Source organism: Vulpes vulpes, chromosome 7 (genome assembly GCF_048418805.1).
Source record: "Vulpes vulpes isolate BD-2025 chromosome 7, VulVul3, whole genome shotgun sequence".
In the NCBI taxonomy this organism is placed as follows: Eukaryota; Metazoa; Chordata; class Mammalia; order Carnivora; family Canidae; genus Vulpes; species Vulpes vulpes.
In genome coordinates this window covers 110,210,790-110,223,017 of record NC_132786.1, presented here as the reverse complement: position 1 = coordinate 110,223,017, position 12,228 = coordinate 110,210,790, and the positions used below count along the sequence as shown (strand labels likewise).

At 46.0% G+C, this 12,228-nt stretch overlaps 2 protein-coding genes across 3 annotated transcripts; one reads left to right on the top strand and one right to left on the bottom strand.

Moving 5' to 3' along the window:
• Positions 1 to 216: 216 nt before the first annotated feature.
• LOC112935383 (uncharacterized) lies at positions 217 to 7,107 on the bottom strand. 2 transcript variants are annotated; one of them, XM_026019091.2, is made up of 2 exons: positions 6,243 to 7,107; positions 217 to 688 (listed from the first exon to the last, which is right to left on the bottom strand). In XM_026019091.2, the coding sequence occupies exons 1-2, from the start codon at positions 6,982 to 6,984 to the stop codon at positions 315 to 317; spliced, it is 1,116 nt and encodes a 371-aa protein (XP_025874876.2). In that variant the 5' UTR covers positions 6,985 to 7,107; the 3' UTR covers positions 217 to 314. The 2 variants fall into 2 exon arrangements, with proteins under 2 accessions (XP_025874876.2, XP_072620799.1); XM_072764698.1 differs by lacking the exon at positions 217 to 688 and adding an exon at positions 4,639 to 4,814.
• Positions 7,108 to 8,440: 1,333 nt separating this feature from the next.
• On the top strand, positions 8,441 to 11,672 carry LOC112935422 (elongation factor 1-gamma-like). Its single transcript, XM_072764697.1, has one exon. The coding sequence runs from the start codon at positions 9,893 to 9,895 to the stop codon at positions 11,198 to 11,200; it is 1,308 nt and encodes a 435-aa protein (XP_072620798.1). The 5' UTR covers positions 8,441 to 9,892; the 3' UTR covers positions 11,201 to 11,672.
• The last annotated feature ends 556 nt before the right edge of the window (positions 11,673 to 12,228 follow it).

Genomic DNA, 12,228 nt, shown 5'->3' with positions numbered 1-12,228 from the left:
GGAACCTGACTTTACCACCTCATCATGTTTTACATCATGACACTGTTCTGACCAGATAGTGCTTTCTTCATCTTTACATGTGATGCTGTCTGCACCCTCATGACGGTTACAGAGCTCACTTCTACTTTCATAAGGACTCTGTGAAATCCCACTATGCTGCACCAGGTTCTCTGGCAAGGCCTTACATAAGTTAGATTATACAAATGGACAGTTTCCTTCAAAATCTTCCAGAACTGTATTATAGGGCATCCTTTGCTCTGTTCTGGCCTCATTTTTGCCTTCTCAGGTACATAGTGTTCTTGAGGTGATATCCTTTACACAATGTTATGAGAAGGGCTCTCAGGATGTGGCTCCTTCTTCTGGACAACAGAAGACAAAACCCTATATGTTGCTTTAGGAGTTTTGCCAGTTTTTCTGTCAATATTAGAAGTCAGGATACTGGTCACCCTATTACCTTCTGAGTGGGTGTCTTGTTTCTGCGTCATGTTTTCAGGCTGATGAGGTTCAGTCTGAGTCTCTTTCATATTTGTTTTCTGTCCATAGCCACTACACTGCCGGAACTGTGCTGTGTTACACAACAGAGGTCTTCGGTTAAGTGCAGCAGGCAACGGGGACTGAAGGATGAGGAAGCCAGGATACTCACAGAGTACCACCGAATATGGAAAATACAGACTTCCGTTTCTGAAACCTAGGAGGAGTACACAGCAGTTAGCCACTCTGTCTCCTGCAGCCAGTCACAACATTCAGCCAGTATGCAGCCATGTGGCCACACCTACCAAAATTATCCTTTTGACCCAATTGTGACCCCTCACTCGAGAGACAGGATTTGAAGGGCTTGTCACTGCCAGTCAGGAAATGAGGAACAATGATCCCATTCCTTAGGATGCCAAAAGGCCCTCATTATCTGGTTTGTCACTGTATCATCTCACTCTCCCATTAAGACTATAGGCTGTAGCCTTTTGTGGATTACCCCTCAGGCCAATTGCTCTTCACTTTTCTGGGACATCATCTTTCCTTTTTTGGGGGTGGGGTGGGGGAGATTGTCTTTCCATACATTCTTCCAACTGCCATCAAAATTCTTAAGGAAAAAACACATTTAAAAAATCCCACCATTTGTGACAACAGATGGACCTTGAGGGCATTTTCTTATGAGAAATCCGTAGGAAAGAGAACTCTAAATGCGTAAATTGCTCTAAATGCATAAATATGCTCTAAATGCATAAATTCAGTCCTCTATTTCAACTGTACAGCAGTATGTACTGCACATGTAATTAACATTAAAAGGTGGCAGACGGGCAGCCCAAGGTGGCTCAGCGGTTTAGTGCCACCTTCAGCCCAGGGCGTGATCCTGGAGACCAGGGATCGAGTCCCATGTCGGGCTCCCTGCATGGAGCCTTCTTCTCCCTCTGCCTGTGTCTGTGCTTCTCTCTCTCTCTCTCTCTCTCTCTCTCTGTCTCTCATGAATAAATAAATAAGTAAATATTAAAAAAAAAACGGTGGTAGACACCGGATTTGGGATGTGTTAAGAAGCTTGGAAGTCACTTACTCTGAACAAAATAAAAAGCTGACCTGAAAAATAAAGAACTCCTGTCATCTTTCACAGCAGTAGGTTACAGGGCTTAGTGCTACACCCAATGTTAGAAAGGTAGGTGAACCCAGACAAGCCCAATTTATAGGCACTCAAATCCAAGAAATAAAAACTCCATGGGAACCAGGATAGGGTATGGAAACCTGAACTGTGGGGATCCCTGGGTGGCGCAGCGGTTTGGCGCCTGCCTTTGGCCCAGGGCGCGATCCTGGAGACCCGGGATCAAATCCCACATCAGGCTCCTGGTGCATGGAGCCTGCTTCTCCCTCTGCCCGTGTCTCTGCCTCTCTCTCTCTCTCTGTGACTATCATAAATAAAAATTAAAAAAAAAAAGGAAACCTGAACTGTTATTGACAAACTGCAGGCTCAGGGTCAACACATCTGAGACTTAAAAAACTCAAGGGCACATTGCTTTTTTGAGTTTTATCTTCTATAGCTCAACTACTTTCTCACAGTAAATCTAGGGGGGAAAAAAAAAACCTTGTGCTTCCCTCAGGAAGAGTGAGAAAGAGGAGGCATTATCACATATGCCAGGAAAACTCTGCTCTTGACAAGACTATACCTCAGAACAAGGTAGTTAACCAGACCCTAACTGACCAGGGGCAGGGTAGGCAAATACTTATCTCAAGCCCACCCTAACCACCCTTCCCTACCCAATGGGAGGAGGAAGGTGAAGTGAATGTATAATTCATAGTCCAAAGGCACAATCTCACTAAAACACAGAGACCTCACATCACAGTCCTTCAATAACCATAAGACTATCATCCCTGTCCTACCTCCATGATGTAACATGTCACTAAAGGCCTATTTAGAACACTTCCCTCAATCCAGTACAGAAGGCCTAGCAATCAAGAAAACATTATAAGATATACCAAAAGCGAAAACCTGTGTTCTTTACCAAAAAAAAAAATCACTTTAAATATGAAGATGGGGCGGGGGGGGGGGGGGGGGAGGATGTGTGCCTGGGTGGCTTGGTCAGTTAAGCTCCCAACTCTTGATTTCAGCTCAGGTCATGGTCTTAGAGTCATGGAATTCAGCAATGTGTTGGGCTCTAAACTCAGCGTGGAGTCTGCTTGAGATTCTCTCTTTCCCTTTCCCTCTGCCCCTCCCCCTCCCCAAAATAAATAAATCTTTAAAAGTAAATAAATATAAAGACAGGAATAAAGAAATAAATGCATAGAGAAACAGGTACCATGCTAATGCTAATCAAAAGAAAGTAGACAGGTTTATTTCTTTCAGACAGAACAGACTTCAGAGCAAGGAAAGGGATCAGGGATAAAGAGTGGCATTGCATGAAACACCCACTCTTCACTGAAACGTAACAATCCCTAAAGTGTATACCCTTATCAGAGGCTGAAACTATGTGAGGCAAAAAGTGATATAACTGCAAGGAGAAATAAAATGACCCACTGTTACTGTTGGGAGACTTTAACACTCCTCTATCAGAACAGGACAGACACAACAGATTAAAAAAAGCAGCAAAGACCATCGAACACAACAGCACCCTCAACACATCGGAAATAACGAACATCCACACAGACTACTTCATCCAACAGAACAAGTTATCTTCTCACACCTACATGGAACATTCACCAAGACAGACTATATGATTAACCAAAAACCACTTCTACAAATTAAAAAGTATATTAATCATAGAGTGTCTGCGCTTAGCCTACAGCTGACTATAGAAAACAAAGATCACTATGAAATCTCAAATACTTTGAGATTAAATACAAACTAAGCAACACTGAATCAACAAAGAAATCTAAGAAGTTCTAAATATTTGGAACTACGTGAAAATACAATTTAGCTAAATTTGTTGGATGGCATGAAAGCAGTGCTTTTAACTTAAAGCTTTGTAAAGATCTAAATATCAATTATCTAGCCTCTAACTTGGGGAAGATAAAAGAAATACTATAAACTCTGTTCCCGGGATCCCTGGGTGGCGCAGCGGTTTGGCGCCTGCCTTTGGCCCAGGGCGCGATCCTGGAGACCCGGGATCGAATCCCACGTCGGGCTCCCGGTGCATGGAGCCTGCTTCTCCCTCCGCCTGTGTCTCTGCCTCTCTCTCTCTCTCTGTGACTATCATAAATAAATAAAAAATTAAAAAAAAAATAAATAAACTCTGTTCCCAGATTCCATAAACTAGACAAAAATCGACCAATTCCTTAAAAGGCAAAGTTCACCAGATTCATAAAAGTAGAAATGGACATCTATATAGATCTTTAGTATTAAAGAAAATGAATCAATTAACTGATTACCTTCTAGAACAGAAAGCACCAGGTGCATAAGGGCTCACTGGTAAAATCTACCAAACACATTGAGAAATTACAAATAGATCAATAGTATAGAACAGAAAGCTCACACACAAACCCACATAAATATACTCAACCAATGTTTGACAAAGGAAAAAGACAATACAATGGAGCAAAGACAGTCCTTTCAACAAACTGTCCTGGAATAAGTGGACATACATGTGCCAGAAGTGATTCTAGACACAGACCTTAAAACAAACACCCACCACAAAAATTAACTCAAAAATGGACCACAGATCTCAATGTAAAATGCAGAAATTAGGAGAGCTAGAAGAGAAGAGGTATCCTAGATGACCTTAGGGATACTGATGACTTAGCTACAATACCAATCCACAACCCATGTAAGAATTGACAAGCTGGACTTTTTTTTTTTTTTTAATCCCCCACCCCGCCACCCCAAGCTGGACTTCTTTAAAATCAAAACCTGCAAAAGACACTGTCAAGTGAAAAGACCATTTACAGGTACACAAATTGAAGAGATTAAAAACTCCATGGGACTTTTATTTGGGAGAAATATACTTGTATAATACATGTGATAAAGAACTGTTATCTGAAACACCCAAAAAAACCTAATACCAAAAAACCCCAAACTCCCATTAATAGGCCAAACCTTAAGAGACACCTTAAAAATATGCAGATGGCAAATAAACATTAAAATATGCTCCACATGTCATCATGGAAATGCAAACTAAGGTAATGAGATACCACTACAAAAAAAAAAAAAAAAAAAAAAAAAAGAGATACCACTACATAGGTATTAGAATGGCTGAAGTCCTAAACACTAACACTAAACTCTGGTGAAGATGAGGATCAACAGCAACTGGTTCACTGCTGTTGGGAATGCAAAAATGGTACCGTCACTTTGAAGGTCTGCTGTTTTCTTTCAAAACCAAACATACCCCTGCCAAAACCTGGAAGAGACCAAGATATACTTCAGTAGGTAAGTAGATATCTAGTGTCATAAATCCAGATGATGAAATGTTTGGCAGTAAAAAATGATCTGCAAAATTATGAAAAGAAAAAGCCTTAAATGCACATTATGTGAAAGAAGCCAATCTAGAAAATGTACATGCTATATGATTCCAATCTAACTTTCAGAAATAAGCAAAGCAATGGAGGCAATAAAAAGATTAGCAGTTGCCTAGAGTCAGGGAGGATGGAATCATTAGTATGCAAAGCAAAAAAGCCAGGAGCAATGACCAACTCAAAAGCACCCCTCATCAAGGGCTCCTGGGTGGCCCAGGTGGTTAGGCCTTGGACTCTTGATTTTGGCTCAGGTCAGGATCTCAGGGTCAGAGGAATAGAGCCCTGCCTGGAGCTCAGCATTTGAGATTCTCCACCTCTGGCCCTCCGCTCCCTGCCCACTGCCCCCTCCAACCCCACCCCTGCCTGCTTCCTCACATGGGCGCTCTCTCTCTCTCTCAAATAAATAAATAAAACCTTTAAAACTTTAAAAAAAAATAAATAAATAAAAACAGGCAGTCCTTGTCACACCTAGTTTTCTACCTGGAAAACAAGTTGCATAACCTATACGTTTTATCGTTAGTAAGATAACAAGAGTAGATTTAGCAATCTTTACCAGAGTTGAGGGGAGACTCACCCTATGGATCTGCCCTGCCTAAAGCCCCCTCCTACTCCATAATGCATAAAATCCTAGATGTCTACCTCCCAAACATTTAACTCATCATTCTTCCCCCAAAGTACTTTTTTGGACCACACCGTAACAGCTTTTAGAATCTTTAGACCTTGTTGAAAAAATTATAGGGACTAGGAGCTCTAAGGTGCCTCTATCAGAGTGGTCTCATAACATAAAATTTTGGTTTGACTCCTGTGTAACTCTGGGCAAGTCCTGGACTCTGAACCTCAGTTCTCTCATTTGCGAAGCACAGACAGCAATAATAGCTAGCTCAGGAGGTTGAGGTCAGATGAGAGAGCCTACTTCCAGTATTTGGCAAAATAACTGGCATACAGTTAGAATTCAAATTTACTTTTTTTTTTTTTTTAATTTCATTTATTTGAGACAAAGCAAGAGTGAGAGAGATCTCAGAGGGAGAGGGAGCAGCAGATTCGCAGCTGAGCAAGGAGCAGATGAGGGCCAATTCCAGGATCCTGAGATCCTGACCTGAGCCACGGGCAGATGCTTAATTAAGCCCCTCAGGGACCCCCAAATTTTATCTATTAAGGTGAACTTCAAACCCTGCCCCCGTATGCAGCCGTCATCTCTCGCGCAGGAGGGTGAGGAAAGAGAAGTCATGGACTGAGGGGTCCGAAAACCTCGGCGCTGCTTCAGGGGGAGCACCCCGCACCCCGCACCCCGCCGACCGCCTCACATTCCTCACCTGGCCCCGCAACACAGAACGGATTACCGGGGAGATGCTGGTACCAGGGACTCGGGTACGGCGGAGGGCCCACCGCGTGCACGTAGAAAAACGGCCTGGCGGTGCCGCCCTCAACATGAGCGCTGTTTTCCGAAGAGGAGTTCATTCTCTGGGCTGAAAAACAGGTGTCGGCGTTCAGGCGAGGCCAGCGCTGCGTCCCGCCGCGACGGAGGGCGTCGTCCGGTTCCCGCTCAGAACCCCAAGCCTGCGGGCGGGGTCCCCACCGTCTCTGCCGCTCGCCTGGCCTCGGGGTCACGGGCTGCACCGCCCCAGGCCCTGGGCCGAGCCGCCCGCGGGCGGGGCCCCTCCAGCGGGAACAAGTCTCGGCTCCTGAGCAGCCGCCGCCGCGGCAGGAGGGCGGCTGAGGCCCGGAGGCCACGGCAGGAGCGCACAGGCCGCAGCGCGACGCTCTGGGCAGACCCGGGAGCTCCTCTCCAGGGCGTGTCCTGCCCGGCCTCGCCCGGTGCCTACCCCGCGCCCTCCCAGGCCGGGGAGCCCGCGCCCCGAGCCCCGCGTCTCCCGCCCCGCGGCCGGTCTGTTCCGCGCTCCCCACACGCGCGTCCCCGCACACCCACCTGCCCCCAGCAGGCTCCGCCACGCGGACAGGCTGGCGCCCCACGGCCCGGCTCCCGCCCTTATATCGTCTGGCGGGCACGTGCCGCCTACTGCGCAGGCGCCGCCCTCCCGCCGATGGCCCGCGCATGCGCTCTGGGCCCGGCCGGCACCCAGGCCTCCCCGCCCGTGGGCACCTGAGGCGGCTCAGGGCCCTCTTCTGCCCGGGGCTGGCTGCAGCGCGGGGACGCGCAGGTGCTGGTGCTTCCAGAGGACCCCTCTCTCCCAGGCCGGCCCTTCCATTCGAGGGTGTGCGTTAGGATAGCTGCTGTCCCCTCCTCGGAGCTCCTGCCGTCCTTCCCTCCTTGGGCCTAAGCCCTGACCCTTAGGGAGAGGAGCGGACCTAGGAGGAGAGGGAGAAGGCGGCCTGGACGGCGCAGGCCTGAGGGAAGGCGATGCACACGGGGGGTGTTCCAGCCTGCTTCCCGCTGCGGACAGGAAAAGCGGGGGTGCAGAGGCCCTGGCGGGTAGGGCGCTCTCGGTCGGGAGAGAGGGACGGAGGGCCTGGGAGGCCGCCCGTGGGCCGGTAGGTGGGCAGTTTGAGCGGGAAGCTGGCACACACTGACTCCGCTGGGGTTTTGTTGTTGTTGTTTTCTTATTCATTCAGAGAGAGAGAGAGAGGCAAAAACACAGGCAGAGGGAGAAGCAGGCTCCATGCAGGGAGCCCGACGTGGGACTCGATCCAGGGTCTCCAGGATCACGCCTCCGGCTGCAGGCAGCACTAAACCGCTGGGCACCTGGGCTGCCCGACTCTGTTCTTTGCACGTGGGAGAAAGGAGAGTGGTTAACGGGAATCGTGGGGTTGGAAGGAGGCTTGTGAGTTTTTAAATTTTCTTTTGGCTTTTTAAAGATAGAGATTTCAGTATCTTTATGGCCAGGATGGAGAGATGGGTAGATGTTACCTACAGAGGAGAGAGAAGGGATGTTAGTTAGGAGGGTGTTCTGAGGAAGCAGTGTGAGGTTAGCTAAGCCTGGTTGCAATGCTTTGCCTTGGACAGAAGAAAGTTACTCACATAGGAGGGACATGAAGTCCTGAAGGCAGGGATTTTAGTGCCTTAGCATCTGATGACCTTGATTTTTTTTCAATGGAGGGTAGGAATAAGACTGCAGGGAGCGTTGGAAATTTGAAATGGGTGTCTGCATTATTTGGTAGAAATTATGTTTGACAGAATTTGCCCCGGGTGAAAGAGAATAAAGATTTTCTTTCACATAAAAAACTCTGGAGGTGGACTGCCTGAGTGCTGGTTTGGTGACATCTGGCATCACAGAGTACCCCCAGTCTCTTCTCTTTTTACTCCAAAATCCTTAGCACTGGCTTCCTTCTTCTTCCTTCTTCCTTCCTCATGATCCAAGATGCCTGTTCCAAGTACAAAGCAAGGGGAGGGACCGCAAAAGGATTAAAAAAAAAAAAAAAAAAAAGCAGAAGCGCCCACAGCAGCTTCTGCTCTGTGATCAGTCTTGTTCTTAAGAAGTTATACTAGAAAATACACGCAATATCAGATTATTATTTCATGGTTACCTACAGCTGAAAGGATGTTTGGGAGCTCTTGTCTTTTAATGGGGTATGTTACTTGGAATATGATGGGATACTGTGACGAAGAAAGAGGAGAGAATCGGTGTTAATTGGGCAAATAACTGTTATATTGCTTTGGTTAATGAAAGAAGCAGTATTTTCCTACTTCCCTTTACTTATACAGAGCCAAGTCATTATCATCCCTTCTTCCCTTCACAGCTAAGTTTCTTCAGAAATGGTCATAAACACTCTGTCTTCCCCACCTCCCACTTCTTCGCTCACTACAAATCTAGATTTTATTACCATTGTGCCCATGTATTCACCTTTACCGAGTACGGAGGAGGATGAGGACGCTAATGAACCACTTGCTGCCAAAAGGCATTTAAACTTCAGTCTTTATGTCACTAAACCTTGCTTCCCAGGTACTAGCCCAACTGGTTCTACATCCTGTCTGCCTGCCTTTCTTCTTGTTTGTTTGGGGTTGTTTGTTTCTGTTTACCCTCCTCAAAATCTTTTACTGGCTTCTCTTTCAAAATTTTCTCTTTAATGTTCATATTCTCCCTGTTATGGTCCTTAGGTTTATTCTCTTTGATTCCACTTTCTCTTGCTGTATTTTCAACCATCCTCAGGGCTTCAAATACAACTAACATATTGCTCACTCCTAAATCTCGATTTCCATTGTATCTATCACACATTTATTTCTCAACGGAAGACTTTTGTTGTTGTTAGGATATGTACAAGGGATGATTTTTGTTCACATCCTTTAGGTAAAGCAATCTCCAGCACACTATTAAACTCCACAAGTGGCACAGCAGTTAAGAAACTCTATTAGACATGTATGGATAGACAATATGTGATCTTGACAATGTGTTTCCAACCCAGCCAATCAGATGGAGCTGTTGTAGGTTTGAAATTGTTCTCTGGCAGTATTTTTGAGGTATAACTACTTTATGTTGCCAAATAGTTGGGGAACCACAATATTTAACAATCATTAGGTCTGGGGGCAGGGTATGGGGTTTGAAAAACCCCAAAGTATACCCTCTGAATAGAAGGTCTTTTTACCTTCTGTTGGTGGAACCTCAGGGTCCAGATTACCGTTTGAAATAATGTATTAGGTGTTCAGTGCAGTTTAATCTCTTTTACTCTTCTTCTTTCCTATATAATTTTCTCTTTTCAGTTTTCCTCTAGATTCTGATTTCATATTTTCATTATAATAGGCAAGAGAAATGGTTGAAGAAAAATGGACTGTTTATATATAGATTGAACCATAGAGTTGTTATCAGTTTGCTTTATTAGTAGCCAAAGAGCCCTCTGGATTCAACCTAACTACCTTGAGCATTTGGGAAAAGAAAAAAAAAAAAAAGCATATGCCCATAAATTATTAAAAGCAACTGCAAAATTTAAATAACGATGATACAAAACTAACATATATTAAAGATTACTTAAAAACATACAAGGAGCTACCCCCTTTCTCTGCAGAATCACCATGGTGGCCGAGACCCTGTACACATATCCTGAAAACTGGAGGGCCTTCAAGGCTCTCATTGCTGCTCAGTACAGCAGGGCTCAGGTCCGCGTGCTCTCCGCACCCCCCCACTTCCACTTTGGCCAAACCAACCGCACCCCTGAATTTCTCCGTAAATTTCCTGCTGGCAAGGTTCCAGCATTTGAGGGTGACGATGGATTCTGTGTGTTTGAGAGCAATGCCATTGCCTACTATGTGAGCAATGAGGAGCTGCAGGGAAGTACTCCAGAGGCAGCAGCCCAGGTGGTGCAGTGGGTGAGCTTTGCTGATAGCGACATAGTGCCCCCAGCTAGTACCTGGGTGTTTCCTACCTTGGGCATCATGCACCACAACAAGCAGGCCACAGAGAATGCAAAGGAGGAAGTGAGGCGAATTCTGGGGCTCCTGGATACTCATTTGAAGACGAGGACTTTTCTGGTGGGCGAACGTGTGACTGACATCACAGTTGTCTGCATCCTGTTGTGGCTCTATAAACAGGTCCTGGAGCCTTCTTTCCGCCAGGCCTTCCCCAATACCAACCGCTGGTTCCTTACCTGCATTAACCAGCCCCAGTTCCGGGCTGTCTTGGGGGAGGTGAAACTCTGTGAGAAGATGGCCCAGTTTGATGCTAAAAGGTTTGCAGAGAGCCAACCTAAAAAAGACACCCCACGGAAAGAGAAGGGTTCTCGGGAAGAGAAGCAGAAGCCCCAGGTTGAGCAGAAAGAGGAGAAGAAGGCTGCTGCCCCTGCTCCCGAGGAGGAAATGGATGAATGTGAGCAGGCACTGGCTGCTGAGCCAAAGGCCAAAGACCCCTTTGCTCACCTGCCCAAGAGTACCTTTGTGTTGGACGAATTTAAGCGCAAGTACTCCAATGAGGACACTCTCACTGTGGCACTGCCGTATTTCTGGGAGCACTTCGATAAGGATGGCTGGTCCCTGTGGTACGCTGAGTACCACTTCCCTGAGGAGCTCACTCAGACCTTTATGAGTTGTAACCTCATCACTGGAATGTTCCAAAGGTTGGACAAGCTGAGGAAGAATGCCTTTGCCAGTGTCATCCTCTTTGGAACCAACAACAGCAGCTCCATTTCTAGAGTCTGGGTCTTCCGAGGCCAGGAGCTTGCCTTTCCGCTGAGTCCAGATTGGCAGGTGGACTACGAGTCCTATACGTGGCGGAAACTGGATCCTGGCAGCGAGGAGACCCAGACGCTGGTTCGAGAGTACTTTTCCTGGGAGGGGGCCTTCCAGCATGTGGGCAAAACCTTCAATCAGGGCAAGATCTTCAAGTAAACATCTCTTGTCATCATCGCCTAGCTGCCTGTACCTGCCCTTCAGGGAGATGGGGGTCATTAAAGGAAACTGAACATTGAAAAGAAAAAAAAAAAACATACAAGGATGCAAAGAAGGTGTTAATAGCTGAATTGTGTCCTCTTAAAATTTGTATGTTGAAGTCAAACACCTAGGAGATCAGAATGTGGCTGTATTTTAGAGTTGGGCATTTAATGAAGTAATTAAGGTAAAATGAGATCATTTGGGTAGGCTTTAATCCAGCATAACTGGTAGTCCTATATGAAGATGAGATTAAAGACCCAGACATTTGCAGGCAGAAAGATAATGTGAGGACAGGGTGTGAAGGCAGCCACCTGCAGGTCATGGAGAGGCCATGGAAGAAACCAAACCTGCCAAAACTATGCTATTATCTTGAACCCATAGACATAAGAACTATGAAAAAATAAATTACTGTATTTAAACCACTCAGTCTGTAGTATTTATTATGGAAGCCCTAGCAAACTAATACAGAAGCAATTAATATAAGAAAAGAACAGTGTGGGGGATCCTGGGTGGCTCAGATGGTTAAGTGTCTGCCATCTGCTCAGGTCATCATCTCCAGGTCCTGGGATCATGCCCCAAGTCAGGCTCCCAGCTCAGTGGGGAGTCTGCTTCTCCCTCTCCATCTCCTAGCTCTCACCCTGCTTATCCTATCTCTCTCAAATAAATTAATAATATCTTCAGAAAAACTATTTTTAAAAAAAGAAAATGATACTGTGGTATGTGTTGCTTTTATTCCATAATATGAAAAAAGAAACAACTTTTATAGCTAACCAATAAGCCAGCATAATTCATGCATTCTGGTACAGTTGGCTTTTATTTCCGACAAAAAGGAATATGGTTATTTTATTTTTATTTTTTTAATTTCATGAGAGACACACGAGGGGCAGAGAGAGAGAAGCAGTGACATAGGCAGAGGGAGGAGAAGCAGGCTCCATGCAAGGAGGAGCCTAATGTGGGACTCCAGGGATCACACCCTGAGCCTAGGG